Source organism: Sparassis crispa (genome assembly GCF_003851025.1).
Source record: "Sparassis crispa DNA, contig_000007F, whole genome shotgun sequence".
NCBI lineage: Eukaryota > Fungi > Basidiomycota > Agaricomycetes > Polyporales > Sparassidaceae > Sparassis > Sparassis crispa.
In genome coordinates this window covers 603,679-628,170 of record NW_020939754.1, presented here as the reverse complement: position 1 = coordinate 628,170, position 24,492 = coordinate 603,679, and the positions used below count along the sequence as shown (strand labels likewise).

Sequence of the window (24,492 nt, the reverse complement as noted above, 5' to 3'; positions counted from 1 at the left end):
TGTGTAGATAGAGCTGGCGGCTGAAGCATCTTCAACGACGTACTCTGTGATTGAGAGGAAGTATCGCTACACACGAGGACTGAGAATTACCTACATACGGACAGCAAAATGACAGCAGTCAACAAGAAGAACAGCAGTTGGGACGGAGATGCACCAAGAAAACCAACGCTCAAGGGCCACGTTGAGCGTCCCTCTGCCGACTGTTCTTGGTCTCCACCTTGACATATTCGCTCTCTTCCCGACCCTCCTCATGGTCCTTCTTGACTGCCATGTATGCCTCGCCTAGAATCAGTAATGCGATGGCGCGTAGCTGTGCCTTCGCCCTAGGAATAGAAGGGTCCTCGAGCACACGGTCGCATGTCTCTCGGAGTACTGACTCTATCTCCAATTTTGCTCCCTGTGTATGATCAAATCAACAAGAGTCAAGCGGTCTAGCTGAGAGTTCACCTTGAAGAGCGCTTGAAGACCCTTCTCTGCCGCTTGCTCTTCCAGCCGCCGCTTATCCTCCGGGCTGAGATTCCCAGCCTTCTCGGCCGCCTGAATCTGCTCGAAGACATTTTTGAGGTCCATGGCAGCACGCAAGGTAGACACCCTATTTCTCAATAAGCTTCTATGTTTTAACCAGTAGAAATAGGGTTCACTCACGTCTCGCTGAAAACATGGTATTTCCCTTGGACATTGTGTAGCCAGCCTCCGACGCCGAGGAATGTTTGACTTGTGGCTTGAAACTGTTTCGCCTTTGAGACGTACACGAACCCAATGGCGTTGAGCAGCTCCACACCATACGACTCGTCTTTCAGCCCCCTACAGTAGAGAATATTGACATAGGAGACAACCAATCAGGTAGCACTTACTGAGCTTCCAGCATGCATATCGTGCGGTAGCTCTGAGTGACATGCACGTCGTTTGGACCCGTAGCAGACTCAGCAAATATTCCGAGCTTGCGCTCCAGGTTCTCGACCAACTTGCGCACCCGCTCCTCGCGAATAGCTGATTTCTGTAATTTTTATTAATCGTTTCTTAGAAACAATATACAATACATGCAAACCAAAGCTTACCTCGGCGGCCATCTTGCGCTCCTTTTCGTCTCGCCGTGCCTTCTCCTCCAGGCTGAGAACTTCCCGACCTTTCGCGTCCCGCACGACTTGCCGACCGCTGTCCTCCTGCTCGTCTGCTTCCTGAAGGGCCATCTTCATGTCTTTCGCAAGGCTGATGTGTCCAATGATGGGAATGAACCGGTCGCCCCCGAAGATGGTGCCAAAGACCTCCTGTAACAGATAGCGTGATTAGACACGGTAGATCGAAGGTCACGCCGGACCACCTCACACACCTCTGGATCGACGAACCCGCCTTCCGGTGCACTCTCTTTCGGGCCAAACTCGTTGTACTTCCTACGCAGTTCTGGATCAGACAGAGTTTGATAGGCGATTGCAATCGTCTTGAATATCTCCCCAGCATTCGGATCGTCACGATTCTTGTCCGGGTGGTGCTTAATCGCGAGCCGTCCTAGAAGCTAGTGTTAGTCAAGTACCTAGAAACTTACGAGTAACTCACGGTAAGCTTTCTTGATGTCGTCTGAAGTGGCATCAACGGGCACACCCAGGATATCGTAGTATCCTGTCTCAAGCGGCCGTTCCTGTGTGCCAATCTTTCTGCCCTTCCGCGCAGCCTGCGATTGCGAAGAGGACGCATCGCCGTTAACAGATGTCCCAGATGTGAAAGGTGTGCTGGGAATTTGTGAGGGGTAGAATGCATGTGAGACGACGGTATGGCAGCTGAAACAGCTGACGTTGAGGATAGTTCCCGGGCGCGGGGCGGGTGACGGGACAGGGAATTCGAGATGGATGTGGCATTGAGAGCATGATGTTGGTATATGCGGCGTATATGGTCGTGATTGTATTACTGATGTACTCATCTTGTCTAAGATGCGGGATACGGTGTCGTATGATCTGCGGTGCAGTCACAGACAGTCAGCAATCGGATGTCGTTCGAGCTTTAGACGCATACACACTTCTTTCTCTCAACTTCAATGATTGTCCAGGATATGCGGTTGCTGTGGAACTAGGGTCGGACGTCAATAATCAGCAGAAGCAGGAATCGGGTGCTCTCATGCAGTGTAGCTGTGATCAAGTGGGTGACCGAGTCAGACGCCCGGAATTGTAACTGAATGGGTTACGAACTGCCAGTGGGTCCTCTACTAGATCTTCAAGTCATTTGTAACTTGTTTGTAACCGTCACTACAAAGAAACGAAAAAAACGAATAAGAGGTTGAAAGATCACGTGCACCGCGTTCTTCGGAGTCGCAACGTGGGCACCTTCGTTCTTGTCTTTCAACTTCCTTCGTCTGACGCCTGGGACATCCTCACAACCCTATTCTATCACTCGATAACGCAAATCTAGCATGTCTGGCCGTGGAAAAGGTGGAAAGGGTCTCGGAAAGTGAGTGTCACCTCGCCGCATGCTTGGAACAAGGCGCTCACTCAGCATGTGCGACGACAGGGGTGGAGCGAAGCGTCATCGCAAGATTCTTCGCGACAACATCCAGGGTATCACCAAGCCCGTCCGTAAATTTTGAATTTGTTAAGCTGTCTTGTGTCGATCTTTGTGCTGTTATCCACAGGCTATCCGCCGTCTCGCTCGGCGTGGCGGTGTCAAGCGTATCTCGGGCTTGATATACGAGGAGACCCGTGGTGTACTCAAGATTTTCCTGGAGAATGTACGTGGCCCTCTGTCTATTCCTGCATCATACACTGACTCTTCCGTGTTCAGGTCATCCGGGATTCCGTACGTTTACACCGTCCATTCTTCGATCCTGAAGTCGTGACTCATCATTTCCCCTCATAGGTCACCTATACTGAGCACGCTAAGAGGCTAGTCGTTACCTCCCTTCCTCATCTACGTGGTATCTGAATCGTGTTTACTCCTACAGAAAGACTGTCACTGCTCTCGACGTCGTCTACGCTCTCAAGCGCTCCGGCCGCACTCTCTACGGTTTCGGCGCGTGAGCGGCTGTATCGGATGTACGCTTCTTTTCTTGTCTCTGTGATGCTGGTGATACCCATTTGGAAGTTTTACGGGAACTAGCACGTCTTCCTGCGTGTTCCAGCGCCTTGCCCGATGTCCTCAAGATGTAATACTTGTATCCTGTTGTTATGCCCTATTGTGATATGCCATGCATCAGCTTTGTCCGAAAGCAATGTTCCAAAAGCTCAGACAGCGACAACGGCCGCCATTTCCTCAATTAGTGGATGTCGTCTTTCTGAAAGGCGAGAGCGATTCTCTTGCCAGTATGTGAAGGGTGACACTGGTGTGTCCGGAGGCAGGACGTGGTCCAAATTAAGGGAGACGCATATGCTAAGGGCTCCCTCTAAAACCTGTACATATCCAATATCGTTCGCTGGACTCTGACCTGCTAGCTGGTGGTTTGTGTGAGACAACAGTCTGGAAATAACGACTGAGTACTGTATCGCGCATTTCCTTGTGCGCAGGATCATCGAAGTATTTTAGACTGCAGGCACAATTAGCAGGTCTGCCTGGATAATACATGAATGAATGCACGCACACAAGGGTCCCTCCGCCCGATTTCTCGGAGCTTTTCTTCACTCGAAGATGACTCTCTGCAAACGTAAGAACTACCTGCGAGATGATGACGCCCGAGCCGCTATCAGCAACATCGTTACCCGTCTTATTGGCAGCCATATCCGACAGGATTAGATCTGCCTTCCCGCCCGAACCAGCTTCGTGCTGGAGCAGCGAGCCAATGTGCGCTCTCGCTTCTTCCGACAAGAAGTCCATCCTGACAGTTTTCACTCCAGGTATTGGCTGTATCGGTAATAGGTCGACGGCGAGGATCGTTCCTCGTCCTGCAGGGCGCAAGACGCTCTGTTCTAGATCCAATCCCGTATCTCTCAGAGGGTCAATAAAGTCTTCATCCACCTCTGGCACGGGCGAGCTCCTCCGGTCGAACTTTCGTAAGCCATCGGACCTGTCCACCGCCTTTCCTTTTCCCCTCGCCTTACGCGGAACTACAACCACGTCCTGCGTCCACCCTAGTTTACCCGCAACGACCTGGCTCCAGCCACCAGGCGCCGCGCCCAGATCGACGACGGTGCGCACTGCAGGCGTGAAGAGGTTGAATTTCTGGTCGATCTCGAGCAGCTTGAACGCGGAGCGCGCACGGAACTTGTCTGGATGGTTCAGCCGCTCCCGCACGTACGGGTCACGCGCCTGGCGGGAGAGCCATTGGCGGGAAGATGATGAGAGTAGAGGACGGGTGGCAGAAAGTGACATGAGCTGCAGAGAAAGTCGGTGGAGGTTGTTTGGCTATGCCTCTGATCGAGATCTGCTACTAGTACAAACAACCTTCTACTCGGAGCCGAGCCTCATGACATCCCATCTCGCAAACCATAAAATGCCTGGCTCGTCTCTCTTTCCCGCATATCTTCAGGTCGAAGCGTTTGGGCCAGACGAAGACTACGAGCAATGCGACGGTAAAGTTGAAGAGGAAGAGGTATATGTGACGCTCGACCTCGGAGCTGTGGAGCCAGCTCTGGTACCAAGTACCTCGTCCTATCGTCTAATTGTTCGTCTTCAATTCCTTCTTTTGGTTTCTTTTGGTCAAACTCATTCACTCAGAATTACTTCCCATAGGGTTTGGATACGCCCACTGCTTATTTGCAACTATCTGGTACGACATTCAGAGGGCAGCACCAGTCTTTGCTAGGTACTGAGTTGTTATTTGCTGAGGAAAAAGGTACGGAGACCATGAAGCTCAGCTTTGCGCTCCCACTGATACGGTGTAGATGATCGCGGAGACCGCAGCAGGAAATCTCTTGTGCATGTTGGTTCGACAGAACACCGCATTCGCTTCAAGGAAGTGGAGCTGAAGGAGAAAAATAGTGGCACCACATCTGAAGATAGACATATCAATTCCACGTTAAAGAAGAAAATTCCCGAGACCATGAACCATTTGATGGGTGTAGACAATGACGCCTCGAGCTCCAATGGTAATAATCGGGGGGGACCCATCAAGGCCAAGGGGAAGAGGAAGGGGAAGGAGGAAGAGAAAGAGAGGGTGGTTGATCATCCTGAACACGCTCGCACAAAGTCTGGCAAATCGCAGTCGAAGAAGAAGGACAAGGGAAAAGGACGTGCAGTGCAGCCATCTGAAGTAGTCTCCGCCAATGTACCTAGTGACGCTCTGGCTGAGGGCGGTCCACAACCAATGGATGTCGATGATGGCTAAGATAACTCAGTTTTCGTGGTGTGCCGCAAATTCTCTGACTGCCGAATTTCATCTCGTTGATGCCCTTTTTCTGCAGGTCGGTCGTATGGCTTGGCTGCGTGAGCGTCTCAAATAGGAGTGGATAAAAAGGCAGCGGTAGTAATATGCAATCAATCGGTTCTGTGAATTACCGAATTCCACGAAGCTGATGACTGTGGGTTCGCCAGGTTCGTGGTGCGGCGGAACCGCGCCCGCGTCCCAACTATCCCTGGAGCACGCAACCATCTGCGTAGCCTTTTTCCCCATCGTAACCCCTCGGCATCCTGTATCACATCCTCCTCAAGCATGCTTATCCCAAGCACCTAACCCGGTTCGCACAACGTGGCGGTTCGTCCTCTGTAATAGTTTCACCGACTTCGGACATCGTAACAGCGAGCAAGCGTGATCACTTGGACACCTCCGGTGACGCCTGATTTGATATTAGATCCTATTGCTCTGCGCCGTTGACGTCAGACGCAATGTCCGTACCAAAGGTCGGTCTTTAATGTGAATTATACCGATGGCCCTCTGATCCGCTCACTAGAGATGCTCACGAACATATGCAGTCCGAACTTGTTTGGCCTAGCTGTGTGGCGATGATGCATCTGGGAGGTCCGATCTGCGAAGGAAATTGGGCAGACCGTTTACGTTGAGATTTGTGGATAGGATGTCTTGTTAGAGCAGTGTATCCCAGTGACGGATGCATTCAACCATGCTCGCTTGAGGGTCTGCCTGATAGTGAGTCACGACTGTCAGAATGTTTGTTGCGCAGGATTGGCCACGGTGAGTACATTCAGTTTTAACAATTTCGCTGTCTACATCCTTAAGTATATCAAGCGGATTGTATGGCAGGCAAAGTGCACATAGAAACAGTGAACATTTCTCACTGCTTTCACGATTCGTTTGTCCATGACGAAGGATGAACATTTGCCTTGCTATTACCAGTTATTGTGGTGCGCTTCATGTTGTCGAGTTCAAATTTCTGCGTTGTACCTGCACGAAAAGCGCTGATATTGTGGCAAAAGTATGATCAGCGCTGTGTTTTGACGGGTTCGGTGCCCGTTTGCTGCGCCTTTGAAATTTCTTCAAGTAGAAATTGATTGGAGGAGACAAGGACCGCGGACGAGCAAACTGAGTGGCTCAGTTTGACTTTGCCACTGAGCAGACAAAGTAAGTCGAACAATGCAATTCATGATGCGGCTGCGTTACATTGCGAACTTGTGACCTCCTGCGCCACCCAGTTCGACATTTTGGCCTTTGACCTTGACCACCAACATCATCGCCTTTGATATCCTTTGTACCAAACACAATCATGTTCTCGACGTCTCACCCTCACATCACTTCAATGCACGGAATGTGGTCATTCGCCCACTCTCATGCCGCCTGCAATGACCCTCTTCCTACCATTGACAATACGAACGTGAGGGCATCGCTTTTCTGTGTACTGCGTCTTTGCTGACATTCTTCCACCATACTAGGACTTCGCTTCAGACTCGTTCGGGACCATCGGATATACTGCAGAGTCTGTCAATCTGCAAACGGGAGGCTCAGAGGTGGAGATCGACCAATGGTGGCAGAGTCAGAGCTTCAACGGGGTTGAGGCCACTCTGTCAGACGACATGATGGTGTCCCTCTTTGGCCCCGACCCTGAAGTGGCCGGCGGTTTTGCACCTTCCCCCACCATTACACCCCCCTTCGGTTCCGACTCCACCTCCGAATTCGTGGCCAATGTCGGTTGTAAACGCATGCACTCTCCCAGGTTGATAGCCCACCCCACCACCGAGCCTGCACCTCTACTCGTTCACCCACCCACATCAGTGGCCACACTAGCTTCTGGTTCTCAGCTGGTCACTGTTCCTGTGCCATCTCTCACCACCACTGCCGCCCAGGCTTCGCCCGTCACCCCTACCCCCGATTCAATTTGTGTGCCTAAGACTGGAAAGAGAACGAAGCGCACTTTGTCCGACAGTGACTCAACTGAAAGTTCGCAAATGGAGGCCAGGCCGGCGAAGAAGACTCGCAAGTCAAAGCGAGCAGATGCGGCCGCCGGTGCGACCCCTGGGGCGGCAAAGGAGGACACGGGTAAGGAGAATGTCCGCCCTCGGCAGGTTACCGCTGACACAACTGCAGATTATGAATCGTCAACGTTCGGAACTCTCCTGCAGATTATGCAGGGGCTCGCAACGAAACGCTGGAGCCCTCCGCAGGAGGTGATCGATCTCACCATTGACGAGGATCATCCCACTACTGTCTTCAAGGAGACCAAGAGGGAGCTGGGCGAGTTCACCAAGAGAGTTCTTGCGGAATCCGTGCCAAAGGGTGCCCGCGGTGGACGAATCTGTGGCCCAGTGAAGTCTGTTGCGGCTCCGACGCTTGCATCGGTTTCAGAGCCCAGGAGTGTATCCGCGGTGACGACAGAGACAGCTCGCAAGGGTAGAGCGGTCGTGACGGGCGTGGGTGACGGTTCACCAGATGCTGTCCCTGCGGCGAAGAAGAAAGCCGCAGCTCCACGCAAGAACAAGAGGGCGAACAAAGGGAAGGCTACGGAAGGAAAGGACGGTTTGCAACAGACCGCGAATAGAACGGTTCCTGCTTCATTGTCGTCCATTCGTACGAAGAACAAGTGGTCTCAGCGTAACCCAGATCCGCCAGCTCTTCCGCCTCCCGTGATAGCCGCGGCCGTCGATTTCGTCCATCGTCCTAGCTCTTCCACGAGTGAGAGCAGTGTAGTGCGCAGCAGCGAGTCGTCGAACAGGTCTACAGCTTCCCCACATGTCAAGAGCGCCCCAGCGATCCCAATGCCGGTCGTAGCGAATCCGGTCATCTTCGACTTCTTCAGTCAGCGGTGATCGTCGCACGAGTGAAGGAGGAACTGGATGTCCCGATGGCTCGTCTGGTCATGGGCGAATCACCGAAGGAGAGGCGGTACGCGACGTCGTCGTCGGCGACTTGCCAGTCGAACGACAACACCAAGAGTTGGCCGACTGTTCGTTCTCTGAGGCCTTTGGCTATTGTTATGAGGCCCATTGCCATCGATGTGCGTAGGGGCTACTGTCGTGACTGGTCATCGGACAACTTGTCAGGCTCGGCTAAACTGCAATAGTAAGTGTTTGCTCATCGAGAGCTTGGAGTTTAGCTGGAGTGATGGGGGATCTGTTGGAGTTTGAAGATGCCTGCACGGCAAGGATTAATTCTGTTAGACTTTGTGGTCCAGACAAAGTCTTGTTTACAGTCTTGATTTCATTGTTGTTTGTTGTCCTCATTTTTTGTTGCAAAGTTTTGTTCATCTGAATGGGTATGTGGTGTGCAAGACTATGTGGCAGACATCCTTAAGTTCATCACAAGGCTGAGTACTGCTGGGCAGAGCGCGCAATGTGCATAGCGATCTGTATATGAAGCAGGTACAGTATGTGCATTATTTCCCGCAGTCACCCAAGAATGCAGGTGTGGGTAACGCCGAGCATGCTCCTACTGCCAAGAAGCCACGGGCGTCGCGCAACAAAGGGACCACGCCCGCCATCCAACCGATCAGGCTCCCGACCTTCGACTACTACGTTGTTCCACGCCCATGTCAGCTAAGTGAGGTTCTTGAGGACGGTCGTATGATATGACTTGATCCTGGCGTCGACACGCGTTCAGCTACGTGCGTGAACGTTGGAAAACAAATGAGTACCGCTAGGCTCGAAGTTGCGATTTCGCATCGTAGTTTCCTCTAGTTTCTGTTGAGGAAACCTCCGCCATCTCTCTCCTCGCGATCTGACCTGAACGATTTGTAGTTGTGTCATTTACTGCATTTGTGCGTACCGTACAACTACCACTGTGGAGATGTTATTGATGTGTTTACTGTAGATTGAACACAAAGGCCAATTATATTCACTTCTCCTCGAGCATTTTGCGGTGAGCTCAGTATGTCGCGGCAGCATGTCCGAGTCTCAGATCTCAGTACGAGTCAGTCCTTGGACGCGACGCGTTCATCACATGACCCATGGAAGTAAATTTTTTGACACACTTTTCTAAACCAGGAAAACAAGAAAGATCCATGATCCCGGACGGTCGACCGCGATAACTTCGAAGTGTTCTCAATATTGGATGGAACACCTTCCGCCAGAGATTGTTGGACGATGGTTACCACAACCCATGCGGCAGAAACTCTTGTATGACGTGAATAGTGCTTGCACCTCAGATTTCCACAGGAGGCGTACGTAGATCAGCACCACATCGTTCCTACTTTTACCGGAATATTTGGACACAGCATTGCATGCTGGTGAGTGTCAGCAGTGTCTTTGGAGGAAATTAGACAATCCATCGCGTACATACCTTCTGGCTTTATCGCAGCAGATGTCACGCCTGACCTTGCGTAGTGACCGATTCCTCCTTGAAGGGCGTATCACGCAAGAGTAGTGGACAAAATCCAGTTCAATTTGGCATGGACAGCTCATTCAATCTCATCTGTTTGTGTGATGCACAGCTTCGTCATTTCACGGTAAGCTATTGATTGCGAATGAACCCCATACTGTGCGAGTATGATAGCTAACGCTATCTGCCATCTATCCTCTTCCCGCGCTAACGTCCTCCACGAACGCTTGCACGTCCTCATAACTCGCATCACTGAAGATCGAAGTCGCGGTTGAACAGATAGCAGCACGCTGCAACCGCCTCAATGCGGTAACCCAGCTTGGAATGCTGGATCCTCGACACCATATTCCTTCCACCTGATCTCTTTTTTCTGACCCTCGAAATTCCCATGCCATGCGGATCAAGGATTAGTCAAACTATTCAGCATCCTGCAGAGCGACATCCGCACTTCGGGGAACTATGCGATTCAGCGTTCACGTTCCATCACGAGACATCGATCCATTCGCATGCCGAAGGTCGTTTCCATAAACTGAAAAGGCGGCTAATCTCACCTTATGTCTTGGGTGCGACTTTCGAGCTTTTCCTGTGGAACTCAGCGTGACTAGCAGGCGCTAAAGGAGGGCGACGATTCGGTGAATCACTGACCTTCCAATCCGATTAGAATAAGAAGACTGATCATTCTTAAGGCATCTAGGGCCTCGAGACTCATCTTCTGCAACCAAATATCACCTTCCGTCGCGCTTTAACGCGTAATAAACATGTCGCGACGCAAGTGTGGCGGGGACGTTGAACAAGGTTTGCCCGGACTTCGACAACCTCATAATCGAGGGCACGAAAGTCAGCAAGGAAAAAAACTCTTCAAGGTGGCATAATCATGGTCAGAGAACGAGAACAAACAGGGACGTACAGTGCGCTTTGAAGTGACGCATGGGTCATAGCGTTACGCGCGTGACTTGACGCGCTTTAAAGCAACAGAACCACTCTTGCCACAGCTTCAACTTCAACCACCACCTGCATTGTGTCCATCGACAAACAGCACCCCGTTTACTCCCATGCCATTGCCACTCAACATGCAACACTCCGATATGGACATGACACGCTCGATGCCTATCAATTATAACATAGTGGCCCACATCACCTTGTTGGAATACGAACCAAACGATCCTCGTTTGCTTTCACCAATTGTGGGCGACTCCACATCGAGGGTCCTCGCTGGCGTCACTGTACGAACCTGGTGCCTTTTCTTGTGCCGCACATGTTCTGATTCTCTCCATGTTATGCAGCACCTCATCGTCGCGATGCCGTTTAGCCACCTTCCTTCCGACCCTGTGGGCAGCGATACCGGTTTGGAGAATGCAATCTTTAGAGCGAAATATGTTCGTAATGCCGTTTGCTTCCAGTGTGGCCATGACTCACTATGTTTCATGTAGTGGAGAGATTGTGTCACACAACGGTTTGGGGTACCTCGGGCATGTCTTTTGACCGTGTGCAGAATGCCGAAGACCCCGCGGGTCTATGAACCGACTGCCAAAGTTCTCCAGGTCTTTGAATCGGTATGTTGTGCTTCACGCGGGGTTATTCTACCGGCCGTTTACTGTTTGATATGCAGGGTGAATTCATACTCTGGTTCAATAAGTGTCGGAGCAGCTCCGACATTTCGTTTGAAATGCGGGTATGTGGATAGTCGTTTGTCGAACAACTGTGGCCCAACCCTGATGATCTTTTTCCGCAGACGATGTCTGCCACCCCGAACACAGAACGCTTTCCTCCGCTGAGTACCGCGGCGTTTCGACGTGCGCCACGCAATGCGCAGGGCGGGAAGCAAGCGCAATCTACTGCCAGTTCCACGGACATCCGGTCGGCGTCTTTGAAGGCTTCGCAGAGCAACTCACTGGAGAACGGTCGAGTGGCCTATCCCCATGCCAGCTTTGCAGGATATCCGTCATTGACCCCTTCCCCAGCATCTGCCCAGCAGCCAATGCCGATGAATCATCCCACTCGGCACTTCGTTCAACCATGCCAGGGTGGCCACATGCACCGCCAGGTACCCTCAATGCCCAGCCAAGTCCATGCTGCGTCTGCATATGGGTCGTACGGTGCGACGAACACATCAGCTGGACTCAGTGCACCTTCGCCGATGGGCCCTCCGGTTGCGCCTCCCCTTCCATCGCAGCCGACAAATCTTCCCCGGGACAGCCAACAGGTGGCTCCTCTTGCCACTGCACGATGGTTGTACACGCCTTCCCTCGCGACAGTCCCTGCGTGTGGGCCATCCCCTGCTCCCGTACCGACACCGACCACAGGCAAACGTCGTCGGTGTGCGGAGGAGGAGACGGACTCCGTCGAGGTCCCTGCACCGGCACCAAAGAAACCGCGGAAGGCTACCAAGAAGGCGGCAGGGAAGCGGAAGGGGAAGGGCCAGGGTGTAGTCACCGCCGACATCGTTCCTTTCCAATTGGAGGAACTCGAAGCTGCGTGGGCCGCGGACCAGGTAATGGGCGCGTCAAGTTTCAGCGCGGGCCCGTCAATGCTGGCTACTGCTCCACCTATCCAGCCTCCTGTGCTCTTGTCGGCCCTAGCGCCTCTTCTTAACCTTGCACCGGGGACCCGCAAGAGCCGCAAGCGCACGTCGACTGCGACAGAGACCGACGACGCCACCGCACTGCCGCCCGCGAAGAAACCGCGCGCCAGGAAGGCTGGTACAGCTGCGAGATGAAAAGGCACGTCCGACGAGACTCCGGCGAATGCGAGCGTTAGCGAGCCGGGAGCTACGCACTGCTTAGTGCCTGCTGGCGTCCGCAAGTCGCATAAGACGCTGTCACGCCTCTGCTGTGGCACCCTCCTCCAGTGAGGCGCGTCGTACCGATGTGCAGATGGTTGCATTCCCCAGTGGGGCGCGTCACACGGGATGTGCAGATGGTTGCACTCTGCCGTGCATGATTCTGGAGTGGTGTATTCGTTGTACGAGAGCCGAAACCTGATACGTGGTAAGCGGCACTCAGCGGTTGTATGCCAAGCTTTTCTGACTCTCCATCGCAGAACACTCGTCACATCGAATCTTTTGCGAGCACTCCGCGCGTAGCCCACCCGTCAATTTGTGACCGTAAAGCGGCTGCGGAAATGGCAACGAACTGGAGTCTACTATCCTCTTGCGATCCCAATTTGGGAAGGGGACGAACGTCGATCCCGCTGGATCGTCCAACACGGGACGATCTTCGCCGATCCTGTCCTGGGGGCGGTATCGGTCATGGTGTCAGGGGGGGACAGGTGTCAGATCAGGCGATTTGGACGTTGTACTTGGTAGTTAGAATGGCGATGGCGCTGCGTATAATGTAGGAACTCACTCCGAATTGTCATTCTTCGGCGATGCTGACAGCAAGTGATCCTTTCGCTAACGGGTATACCCCGTGAGGGAGAGTGTCACTTGCTGTCAGCATCGCCGATCTTCTGCATCCTCTTGATACCAATGCAAAATATTTAATGCAAGACTTTGGCTTCACTTGCAGAGTTGTCGAGGGAATATTATGTCTCGCACGATGGTTCGAGCATAAGCCCCTCAGTGCATTCACTTCTTCACCGGAATCGTCAATCGGCAAAAAAAGGGTGAACACAGGCCCTACGTCCCGACACTGTTCGAATTTGCGTTTCAACGCCAGCACGTCCTCGGAATCTCAAACAGACATCAGAATCTCCAACCCGAGACAAAAATACAGTGTCACAAACGACGTGTGTACGTACCGACAGAGACAACACCTAGGAAATAAAGAACAATTACAGCCGCAGAATAGCTAATAAGTAACGAACGAGTCCCATCCGAAGCCCTAACACCGAAAGAGTAAACACAAAATGAACAAGACGAGGGCGCATCACACCGAAGAGTTGCCCTTCTCCTTCTGCCCGTCGATTGGGCTATTTGAGACGTTGCCCATGATCTCCTCGAACCGCTGGCGGAATTTCTCGATCACATAGTCGTATTCAGTGCCGACGACATGGCCCTTGTCGAGCGTGAACGCCTCACACTCGCGGATGAAGTTTTCCAGATCTTTGCAGCGTGCGGTCGACGCCTCGGGCTCGCCGGACCCGCGTGTGCGCGCAAGGTACGATGCCGCGAGAGTGGAAAGCCCCCCGAGGACAGCCACCCCAATGGAGGCCTGGAAGAAGATCAGCTTTCACGAGCATGAACCAGCGCGTGACGTACGGATTTACCGGTGGTGGCTGCGGCGACGCCAGTGGTCACCGCGCCAAGTAGAACTTGTAGTCCAATGCAAGCGTTCAGGGAATATCCAGTCAACCTCGCTGAGCAACAAATTAGATCCGACGCTCAACGTTAAGCACAAGGGAACGGAATGAAACATCAGGCCCGAAAATTGCCTGACATCCTCACAGTACGCGGACGTCAGCTTTACACGATTGCCCATCTGGTCCCCAAGCCACGGCGTGGCGCGGAAGACCAGCGACTGCTCTCAGCTGGCGGAAGAAACCGAAAAGAGCGCCGTTGGTCTAGTAGCTGTCAGCGCCGCCGATCACAGCACTCAGTAACCCAAGAAAGGAAACGGTAGCACCAAATCGGGCTTCTCGCGATGAGTATCACCTTTCAGAGTATACGCCGCCAGCTCCGTGTTCGCGTGCTCCAGTGTAGGCTGCAGTCGCTCGTACACCGTTTTCTCCCGTGTCTGCTGGAGAGTTAATGAGCGCAGTCCGGGGTCTGTCAGAATAATCACACACTATGCTGCTCGACACCTCCTTCACGTCCACCGATGCGTACCCGCTCGCATTCGGCATCGGCATGTTGCCGTTTGGCGGCACGCGCGCATCCGGCGGGGCGTTCGGGATCATCCAATCCACATTGGTGCCGACGTATTCTTCGCCCACCGTCCCGTACGGCGCCGTGCGCGGCCGTTCCCCCGCGGCAGCCCGCTCAAACACCTCCGACTGTACACCCCGCCTGGCCGCGTGGCGGGCCATGCGGGGGTCGTAGCTGACCGCACGCGCGGGCTGGTACCTGTCATCCGAGATGGCGCCGTGTCCAAGGCTGCTGAGCGCGCGCCGGTCTCCACGGTCGCGCAGGAGCGCGTCCGCCGGGCGGGAGAAGGGTACCGGGATGGGCTGCGGAGAGGCGGGCCCGGAGATGCTCCCCGCGGGCGACTTGTCGTACGAGCCGGTGTTCCGCCGCGACGGGCCGGGCACGTTGTCCGCGGGCGGCAGCGAGATGCGCGAGGGCCCTGCGGCGGGCGGTGGGGACCTGTTTGGCCGCGGGAGAGGCTTGTCAGCGTCCGGGATGCTGCTGAGGCTGCTGAGGCGTTGAGGTGCTTCTGGCTCGACTATCACGACCACCGTAGAGTCGGAATTGGGCTCTGCTAGCACCGCTGCCGCTTCGGGCTCTGGACTCGCGCTGGGCGGCTGCAGCTGCTGCTCGTCGACGGGGGACATGGCGGGGGAGGAGGAGAGAGACATGTGCGGCGAGCTGGGGTCGTCGCGGTGTTGGTGAAAGGCAGCAGCGTGGCCAAGAGTATCCACGCGAGGCCGCCAAGGGAAAATCGGGAGATCGTGAATGAGAAGACATCCCACGCGAATATATGTTCTTCGAGAAAGCGTCTGTCATCGTCGTGTCGCGCATTGGACATCACAGTCGCGAAAGGAAAAGGCGCGCGAACAGAGAGCGCTTTCCATTCCTCTCGCTGGCACGGTCAGTCCCCTGGCCACTCTGCCGTGCGTCCGTGTCGTCGTTCCTGAATAGATTTGATCGCGGACGAGGAGATCATTCAGATATCTATGATCATGCACAAAAGGTCTACGTTCCTGGATCTGGAAATTGGCTAACTGGAACACTCACGCAAAACATATAGGCCTTCCTGCACTCCGAAAACATCGCATTTCAGGGTCAGGACTAGCATGAAGCTAGCATGAACGTCGGCAGCGTCGTAGGCTCGTAGTTGATCTTTCCAAGCTTGTCCGACGTCGCTTTCGATCTCACGCACATATGACGGCATACTCTCGGCAAGTTCCTTCTCAGCTGATTGACGTGCTGCAGACATATTCTTTTGTATTCATAGGGTGCCAAACGACCACATCAAGGACCCGGAAAACTTGCAGACATATGACAATACGATGGATGCGCACATTCCCCGAGCGGCGAGCGTCCGGTGGTATGTGGTAGGCTCTCGTTCAAATCAATAGCTGCTGCGTATCCGCAACCGCCGTGCCCATCGGCACCTTCCATTGCCTTAACTTCCGTGCGTATACGCGACAGTTCATTCGTCCAAACGCCCAGCTAAATCTTGTCCGGCTGCTTGGCGGGGGGCTCGCGCGGAAGCTGCACTGGTGACAAACCACAATGAGTTGGTGGAGCTCTGTAATTTTTTAGTGCCGTAGCTGTGGGCCAGCGGTGGGTGGGTGGTGATTTTGAGCACTTACAGCATTATATACAGTACACTATGATCTCATACCGCATAGTGTCAATGCCCAGATTTTGCTATGCATTATGAGGGTTTTTTGCCTGAGTATTTGGCTGTAAAGATTTTGTATCTCCCTGGGCCTATGCATTATGAGATAGTTGTACTGTATATATGTCTGCGCCATGCCGTGAAGACAGGGCTTCCATTAGATGGAACCAAAGTGGTATCAAGATAGAACACCTCTCCCTTCGTCGGCCCACAACAAACACGAACCCTGTCACGGAGTTCGTACTACGCATTCTAAACGAGGAAATGTCAACAGATCGTCCATGTTGCAACTTTTGGGCTTCTCTACAACAGACGTGTCACCGGACACACAAACTTGTGCGGGTATGTTACAATTGATTCTAGAGTCGTTTTTGAGTACTTCAAGTCCTACACGTGACACCGCTGAGCGGCGCGATCCCTTTCAATTAAAGAGTCCGGAAGTCCATGGCGAACATATGTACTTTTTCGGCGAGCTGAGCGGTTTCAGCCCATCACGCTGGCTAGCAGCGCCATCCGGATCTGCGCACCCACCACGGTCAGCCAGCGTCGCGCGCGAAAATATACATAGAGATAACGTACGAAGAGCCCATAGCGCATCTGTCGGAAATATACCGCCCGCCTCGAGTCAAAGTCCACATCCGGGTCAATCTCTGCGCGCCCACCGGGCAACCACATCAATCAGTCAGCCAGTCAGCATATTAAAACCTTCGCGACGGCGAGAACGTGCGGTACGCACCATTGACTCGCGGCAGCGGGTGCATGACAATCATCTCCTCCTTCGCGCGCGAGAGCAGCGCGTGGTCGATCCGGTACGCGTCCTTGACCGACTGCCAAGCCCCTTCGTACTTGAAGCGCTCTTTCTGCAGCCGCGTCACGTACAGCACGTCCGTCTCTCCGAGCACATCCTCCAGCGACTCGCAGATCCGCACGTGCACGCCCGCGCGCCGCGCGGCAGAGACGACGCTCGTCGGCATCGCGAGCGACGGTGGTGACACGAAATTCAGCCGCACCGAGTACAGGCAGAGCAGCGTCACCAGGCTGTGCACGGTCCGCCCGTTCTTGAGGTCCCCGAGCAGCGTGATCGTGCGCCCATTGACCGTTCCCAGCTCCGACCGGATCGTGTACACGTCCAACAGCGCCTGCAAGACCAACGGGACAGAATTAGCACGCTTCCCTTGCATCGTAAAGCGCGATGCCATACCTGCGAGGGGTGCTCCCCAACTCCGTCTCCGGCGTTCAGGATCGGCACGGGCGAGAACTTGGCCGCCAGCTGCGAGCTGCCGATCTCGGGGTGCCGGATGACGATCGCGTCCGCATAGCAGCCGAGCGTTCTGATCGTGTCTGGGAGCGTCTCGCCCTTGAGCACGGACGACATGTCCACGTTCACGTTCACGACCTCCCCGCCGCATCGCTTCATCGCGGTGTCGAACGAGGACGTCGTGCGCGTCGACGGCTCATAGAAGAGCGTGCATAGCACCTTGCCCTTCAGCACGTCTAGCGTGCCATTGCGCTCGACCTGCAGCTGCATCTCGTGCGCGAGGGAGAACAGGTCGTGCACGTCCTTGTGCGTGAACTGCTTCACCGACAGGATGTGCCGCCGGTGGAACGCGGGGTGCGGGAGCAGGTGCGAGAGCATGGCAGCCGGCCCCTGCAAGGGCGCGACAGCGGTGGAAAATGGTGCTGCCGTCGTCGTCGCTGGCACAGGCTGCGTCTGCGCTGCAGCATCTGCTGCCTTAGAAGCCAAGGGCATCGCCACGCCGAACTCGGGCCTTGGACCGGAGATAGACATCGACCTCTCCGCAGGCGCGTGAGTAATCGTCGCGCTGGAAATGTCTCGTCCGACCGGCCCAGTGGTCACCTCGCCATCCAGGAAAGCGGTCTGTCCATGCACAAGGACCCTGTGCACCCCGCCGTTCACCATCGTCCCGTCGAGCGGGGACCACACCTTGCCTCTGTTGCTGAACAGAGACTTGCGCCCGACGACGATCTCAACGCCCGCATGGGATTGGTCGGGGAGACCAAAGATCCGGATGGGGTTGTCGTGCAGACGCTGGCGGATGTCATCCATCGTGAGCCGGCCTGCGGCGACAGCGGTCAGCAGCAGGGGGAGGGCCTCCTCGATGCCGGACCATACGGTGCCCTCCTTGTCGAGCTCCCGGGCAAGCTGGTAGGGGACCGTACCAATAGAGAACGTATCGATCGCATCTAGGTTCTGCCATAGCATATTCTGGTCCTCAATGGTAGGCAGACAAGTGACGCCGGGGAATTGTTCGCGTGTGAAGAACAGAGTGTAGACGGAAACGTCGCACGTGACCTTAAGCTGCTTCGCCTTGCTGAGGGAGATGAGAAGCATGTCGTCCTTGCTCTGGACGTTCATGATGTGGAGGCTGCGATCGTGTAGCCCTGCGAGGAGGAGCATAGGGGCAAGGTCGGAGCCCTTAGCGTCGGTCACGATAGGCTTGTCGGCGGGCCACGAAGCGAAATGTGCAGCGACCACGGAGACCTGGCTATCTGCGTCGTTGTAGTGGAATGGAATGTACAGGAACTTCACATCTGCCTCGATCTCGTCATCGAGGGACTTCGTATTGGTAGCTGTCGCGGTGACGTTCAAAGCATAGTTGCAGTACGACGATCCAGCGATGGCCTTGCGGACTCGTTCAAGCGAAGTGTGATCAGTTATCTTGTCCTTCTCTCCGGCAGGTAGTACGAGAACTGTGGCAAAGCCGCCACCAAGAGACGCCTTGGTAGCACCGGCAATCTCGTTATTATTGAGTTGCATGAGTCCGGGAACAAACGCAGCGATGTTAACGAGGCCAGGAAACGTGTGCGTCTCGTGCGAGGTCCTGAAATCCACAGGGGAGACTTCCAGAGGCATCTTGCGAACGAGGGCTTCAAAAAACAATTTCGCCACCTTGACGTTAGTGATCAACGGCACAGCGAAGTCAACCGCCATACGGCGAGTGCGGTAGCCCTTGCTGGCGTAGCTGGCAGGTCGGCGATAGTGGTTCTTCGATGGAAGGTTGATATACATATCAATGAGGTTGTTCGCGAGATGCTGAGTAAGAGAATACTCAGACTTCTGCTCACTATCCTCCCCGAGGGTCTCCAGATACTGAGAGTGATATAATCAGTGAAGGAAAGGTGAATTTAAGGGCTGTAATCACCTTGCAAGGAACGTTATGCTCAGTCAGGAAATCTGCCGTACCTGAGGTGGCGAAGATACTGTATCCAGCAGCGCGCAATTTCTGTACTGACGGGAGCAACTCCAGCTTTTCCTTGAAGCCACCGATAGAGAACAAGATATTCTTCTTGGGAAGGACGATACCAGTGGAAATCAAAGCCTTGAGATATGCCTCGTACTTGTCCCTTCCGAAGCACGCGACCTCTCCTGTTGATGCCATCTCCACTCCAAGCACCGGATCGGCTCCAGAGAGCCGACTGAAGCTGAACTGCGGTACCTTGACACCGACGTAATCCGCAGGCAATGGAATGTGGGGATATGGTTCAACAGGCAGACCCAACATCACCTTTGTCGCCATCTCGATGGCATCCACGCCAGTGACTTTAGAGACGAAGGGGAACGAACGAGCGGCACGGAGATTGCACTCAATCACCTTGATCTCGTTGTTTTTAGCTATAAACTGGATGTTGAACGGACCGGTGACATTGAGAGCGTTGCCAATCTTCGCAGTTGCCTCTTCGATTTGACGAACAGTCTCCGGGTCCAAGTCCTGTGGCGGATGGATCAGAGTAGCATCCCCAGAGTGCACGCCCGCATTCTCGACATGCTCGGAGATATAATGCATTATCATCTTGCCGTCCTTTGCGACAGCGTCCATCTCGATCTCCTTTGCGCCTTCAATGTACTTTGTGATGACGACGGGGTGCTCACGAGAGACGGCAGTAGCTTGAGACAGGTAGCTTGATAGATCGTCCTGGCTGAAGACCACATTCATCGCTGCACCCGAGAGAACATACGAAGGTCGGACGAGTACAGGATAGCCAACCTTCTTACAGAAGGTGTGGGCATCGTCGAAGTTCGACAATTCCTTCCACAAAGGTTGGTCCACGCCTATCTCATCTAACAGGCGAGAAAACTTGAACCTGTTCTCCGCAGTATCAATCATCTCCGGAGACGTTCCGTAGATCTTGACGTTCTGACGGTACAGCGGAAGAGCGATATTATTTGGCGTCTGTCCACCCATGGAGATGATGACACCGCGAGAGCTCTCTGTGTCGTAGATATCCAAGATGGTCTCCAAGCTGATGTTCTCGAAGTACAACCTGTCGGCCTCGTCGTAGTCTGTGCTAACGGTCTCGGGGTTGTAATTCACCATGACGGTCGGCAGACCATTGTCACGTAGCGTTCTGATGGCGCGGACAGCGCACCAATCGAACTCCACAGAGGATCCGATGCGGTACACACCAGACCCAAGCACCATGACGCCCCGATCCTCGAATGTGATATCGTGCTCGACAGCGTTGTACGTGGTGTACAGATAATTCGTGAACGCGGGGAATTCGGCTGCAACCGTATCGATCTGCTTCACGAAAGGGGCAATGCCATGCTCCTGACGTAGTCGGCGTACAGCGAGCTCGGTCGATCCTATGCATGCAGCAAGTTGACGGTCGGAGAATCCAAGCTGCTTTGCTTGTCTGAGCAGATCCTTCCCGAGGCTCGAGATGTTATACGACCTAAAATTCAAAACATTGAGTGGAAAAACTACACGATATCTTGCATGACCTCACGATAGGTACACCTCCATATGGTGAATTGACTGCAGCTTCGTCAAAAACCACTTGTCGATGTTCGTCATCTGCCAGATCTTATCCACACTGTATCCCCGGTAGAAAGCAGTCGCGATGGCGAAAATGCGTTTGTCGGTTGGATTCAAGAGTTCCTCGTCGATGTCCTCCACGAAATCATTCTGGACACAGGGATCTTAGAAACATCTCCGCTGGGGAGATGCATACAGAAGCAAACCTTTGCAAACCCAGAGAATTGATCGTCAATTGCGCGGATAGCCTTCTGAAAGGTCTCCTCAAACGTGCGACCTATACTCATAACTTCCCCTACGCTCTTCATGCTACTGCTGAGCAGTCTGCTGACACGGCTGAACTTCTTCAAGTCCCACCGCGGTATTTTAACAACGACATAGTCCAAGCTGGGCTCGAAGCATGCACTGGTGACCTTCGTCACCGAGTTGCGGATTTCATTCAGCGGGATTCCGAGACCGAGCTTGGCCGCGATGAAGGCGAGAGGATAGCCTGTCGCTTTCGACGCAAGCGCAGAGGACCGGGATAAACGAGCATTGACCTGAAATGGAGTCAAATTTAATATTGCTGAAGGTGATACTGTGAGCGACTCACCTCGATAATGCAGTATTCCCTGGAGATGGGGTTCAATGCGTACTGGATGTTGCACTCGCCCACAACCCCGAGATGTCGAATCACATTAATCGCTGTCGTACGGAGCATGTTGTAGTCGGCATCTGAAAGCGTTTGCGAAGGAGCAACGACGATCGAATCACCAGTATGGATGCCAAGTGGATCGAAGTTCTACGGCATGTCTTTGAGAGCTGCGAACATAGGAAGACGTGGAACGCACGTACCTCCATGTTGCAAACTGTGATGCAATTATCGCGGCAGTCTCTGACAACCTCGTATTCGATTTCCTTCCAGCCCTTCATGCTCTTCTCCACTAGGACCTGCGGACTAGTGGCGAATGCCTTGCTGCATAGCGCCTTTAGCTGTTTCCCATCTTTAGCGAAGCCAGAGCCGAGACCACCTAGAGCGTATGCAGCGCGGACGATGACCGGAAAGCCAATTGTGTTGGCCGCAGCGACTGCTTCATCCAAAGTCGTCGCAGTCTTGGAGTCTGCACATCGTTCACCAATCTCGGTCATTGCACTTGCGAAGAGCTGCCTGTCTTCAGTAGTAACGATGGTGTCGATCGGGGTTCCGAGGACCTTGCATCCAAGCCCCTCGAACTCGTCCTTGAGTTTGATTCCGACGTTCAAAGCAGTCTGCCCCCCGAACGTAACGTAGATACCGTCGGGCTTCTCGTATTTGATGATCTTTCGCACGAATTCAGGGGTGACCGGTAAGAAGTACACCTTGTCAGCTAGACCCTTCGACGTCGCGATAGTCGCAATGTTGGGATTGACGAGGATGGTATAAATACTCTCCTGCTTGAGCGCTTTGATTGCCTGTGAGCCGGAATAGTCAAACTCGCCTGCCTGGCCAATAGAGAGGCCACCAGAACCAAGAACGAGCACTTTTTGCACATTCACGCGTGGAGCAGCTTTCTCATTGTCCTCCTTCATTCCACCTGGCATAGAAATTGGAACAACTTTTCCCATCGTAGAGCAGTCGACAATATTCTGGATGAACACATCGAAGAGAAATTCGGTGTCGCGCGGCCCCGGAGTCGACTCTGGGTGGAACTGCACAGAGAAAAATGGTTTATCGGTACAGTAGATTCCTTCGTTGCTTCCGTCATTAGCGTTCTGGAATAGTTCGTGCCAGCCTTCAGGCAGTGTCGCCGTGTCTACCTGGAAACCGTGATTCTGGCTTGTGATGTAACACCGGCCACTGAGGGTATCCGTGCACGGAATATTATGCCCGCGATTACCATACTTCATTTTTGAGGTCGAAGCACCAGCAGCCAGAGCTAAAAGCTGATGTCCGAGGCAGATACCGAAAATCGGACGATCCTCGCCCTGCATAGCCCTTGCCAAACGAGCTATGGTAGGCTTGACCATGGTAGGATCACCAGGACCATTGGAAATAAAGAGCCCATCGAAAGGCTCCTCCGCTGACGCCAAATAGTCATAATCCCATGGAACCACCTTCAACTCGATTCCACGGTGCGTGAAACAGCGGATCTGGTTGAACTTCATGCCAACATCGACGGCAAGGACGCGAAGTGGTCGTTTGCCGGAGGGGTGCATCCGCGCCTTTACCGTCGGCTTGTAGATGTGAGGGGAGGAGACAGAAACGAGAGCCACGAGGTTATCTTGATTTGGATCGCGGAATGGCACATCAATGTAATCCTCACGCCAGATACCGTTCCCTCCTGGAGAGGGTGTACGTGAAGCCGGTAGAGACGCTGGGCTCATTAACGATAACCGCCTATCAACAGGTGAGTCTTTTTGTCGGGCCAAAACTTTACCAAGTATAGAACCCTTCTCGCGAATTTTCTTCGTGAGTGCACGCGTGTCTATGCCGTAAAGTGCAGGAATCCCGCTTTCCTTGAGCCATACACCCAAAGAAGTATGCGCCAGAAAGTGACTGAACTCTTCAGAGTACGAACTAACAACCACGGCCGCGACGTGAATGCGCGAAGACTCGAAGTCAGGTGGAATGGCTTCGACGGAAGCCGATGTTGGACGCGCAGGAACACCGTAATTTCCAATGAGTGGGTAGGTCAAGATCAGGATTTGACCTTCATACGAAGGATCCGTGAGGGACTCGGTATATCCGACCATACCTAAGAGATCCTGAGTCGAAAGCACTAGTTGCAGAGACGCTCCACTGACCGGTTTGAAAAACACATTCTCCCGCTACACTCTTACCCTCAGCCCCAAAGCTAATGCCTCGATATGCGGCACCGTCTGCGAGTTCAAGCACGGCTTCTAGACTTGTGGAGTCGGACGTGGCAATTGGGGGTGCAAGAAAACCATTGGGATGGTTGCTGGTGAAGTGAGCGAGGACGGGTCGAGAGACGTCGATTTTGGTTGGACTGGTCAGAGACATGATCCAAATTGGTAGATTCGGTGAGGAATAACGTCGTCTTCCTCTTCACTCGCACCAGAGATGATTCGAGTGAAGAGGAAGAGGAGAAAAGAAAAAAATCCAGCCCGCCTTAAATTTGTTTGAGGTCACATGATTAACGATGGCAATCTAAGCGCCCGTCTGAAAACGTTGCATGAAAGCTTTCCAGAGATCCAGAATTTTTGCCTCAGTATTCATGGGAGACAGGACACGAGTTGGTATGACGTTGATGACTTGGGGAATTTTCCAGCGGTCAGGCGATAACGCTCGCAGCTTTCCTCGGAGGTATCCGAGACTAGCAACTTGAACAAAACAGAAGGTACAGTAACATTCTACATAGAATGAACAGATATCTAGATAAAATACGAGTCAAAACAGGTCAGAGAATAAGCTGGACGCTGAAGAACAGCGATCAACATGGAGAAGATACTTATATGGCACCGATGGAATGTACGGCGGTCACTTCGTTTTCGCTCTGGATGTTCTCCTGAGTCGTACCGTCAAACAGATCACTTTCTCGTCTTCTGTCGATTGGGCGGTATACGACGGGACTCGACAGATAGAGAGCTGCTGGAGGGTGTGCTAGAAATTGGATCGGTCCTGGACGGTACAATATCATCTTCAGTTGTCGTCCGTCGTCCAAATCAATGTGGT

General features: G+C 53.5%; 8 protein-coding genes across 8 annotated transcripts; 4 read left to right on the top strand and 4 right to left on the bottom strand.

Annotated features, from left to right (window-relative positions):
- Positions 1 to 169: 169 nt before the first annotated feature.
- On the bottom strand, positions 170 to 1,915 carry SCP_0802070 (Uncharacterized J domain-containing protein; the record flags this gene model as incomplete). The annotated part of the gene is made up of 7 exons (XM_027760797.1): positions 170 to 397; positions 448 to 592; positions 646 to 804; positions 855 to 997; positions 1,059 to 1,268; positions 1,331 to 1,506; positions 1,555 to 1,915. The coding sequence occupies 7 exons, from the start codon at positions 1,913 to 1,915 to the stop codon at positions 170 to 172; spliced, it is 1,422 nt and encodes a 473-aa protein (XP_027616598.1).
- A 486-nt stretch (positions 1,916 to 2,401) lies between these two features.
- On the top strand, positions 2,402 to 3,005 carry SCP_0802060 (Histone H4; the record flags this gene model as incomplete). The annotated part of the gene is made up of 6 exons (XM_027760796.1): positions 2,402 to 2,439; positions 2,500 to 2,560; positions 2,621 to 2,716; positions 2,770 to 2,784; positions 2,845 to 2,870; positions 2,930 to 3,005. 6 exons carry the CDS (start codon positions 2,402 to 2,404, stop codon positions 3,003 to 3,005), a joined length of 312 nt encoding a protein of 103 aa, XP_027616597.1.
- A 349-nt stretch (positions 3,006 to 3,354) lies between these two features.
- On the bottom strand, positions 3,355 to 4,290 carry SCP_0802050 (predicted protein; the record flags this gene model as incomplete). The annotated part of the gene is made up of 2 exons (XM_027760795.1): positions 3,355 to 3,508; positions 3,563 to 4,290. The coding sequence occupies 2 exons, from the start codon at positions 4,288 to 4,290 to the stop codon at positions 3,355 to 3,357; spliced, it is 882 nt and encodes a 293-aa protein (XP_027616596.1).
- A 121-nt stretch (positions 4,291 to 4,411) lies between these two features.
- SCP_0802040 (hypothetical protein) lies at positions 4,412 to 5,245 on the top strand (the record flags this gene model as incomplete). The annotated part of the gene is made up of 3 exons (XM_027760794.1): positions 4,412 to 4,582; positions 4,651 to 4,753; positions 4,803 to 5,245. 3 exons carry the CDS (start codon positions 4,412 to 4,414, stop codon positions 5,243 to 5,245), a joined length of 717 nt encoding a protein of 238 aa, XP_027616595.1.
- A 1,330-nt stretch (positions 5,246 to 6,575) lies between these two features.
- Positions 6,576 to 8,112, top strand: SCP_0802030 (hypothetical protein; the record flags this gene model as incomplete). The annotated part of the gene is made up of 3 exons (XM_027760793.1): positions 6,576 to 6,683; positions 6,742 to 7,345; positions 7,394 to 8,112. The coding sequence occupies 3 exons, from the start codon at positions 6,576 to 6,578 to the stop codon at positions 8,110 to 8,112; spliced, it is 1,431 nt and encodes a 476-aa protein (XP_027616594.1).
- A 2,559-nt stretch (positions 8,113 to 10,671) lies between these two features.
- On the top strand, positions 10,672 to 12,335 carry SCP_0802020 (hypothetical protein; the record flags this gene model as incomplete). Its single annotated transcript, XM_027760792.1, has 5 exons — positions 10,672 to 10,842; positions 10,903 to 10,995; positions 11,050 to 11,172; positions 11,229 to 11,291; positions 11,352 to 12,335. The coding sequence occupies 5 exons, from the start codon at positions 10,672 to 10,674 to the stop codon at positions 12,333 to 12,335; spliced, it is 1,434 nt and encodes a 477-aa protein (XP_027616593.1).
- Positions 12,336 to 13,485: 1,150 nt separating this feature from the next.
- SCP_0802010 (hypothetical protein) lies at positions 13,486 to 15,049 on the bottom strand (the record flags this gene model as incomplete). The annotated part of the gene is made up of 4 exons (XM_027760791.1): positions 13,486 to 13,770; positions 13,818 to 13,915; positions 14,211 to 14,292; positions 14,345 to 15,049. The coding sequence occupies 4 exons, from the start codon at positions 15,047 to 15,049 to the stop codon at positions 13,486 to 13,488; spliced, it is 1,170 nt and encodes a 389-aa protein (XP_027616592.1).
- Positions 15,050 to 16,545: 1,496 nt separating this feature from the next.
- SCP_0802000 (Protein pyrABCN) lies at positions 16,546 to 23,820 on the bottom strand (the record flags this gene model as incomplete). Its single annotated transcript, XM_027760790.1, has 10 exons — positions 16,546 to 16,581; positions 16,642 to 16,712; positions 16,799 to 17,201; positions 17,264 to 19,174; positions 19,227 to 20,757; positions 20,812 to 20,990; positions 21,047 to 21,379; positions 21,433 to 21,621; positions 21,675 to 23,554; positions 23,604 to 23,820. 10 exons carry the CDS (start codon positions 23,818 to 23,820, stop codon positions 16,546 to 16,548), a joined length of 6,750 nt encoding a protein of 2,249 aa, XP_027616591.1.
- Positions 23,821 to 24,492: the final 672 nt, after the last annotated feature.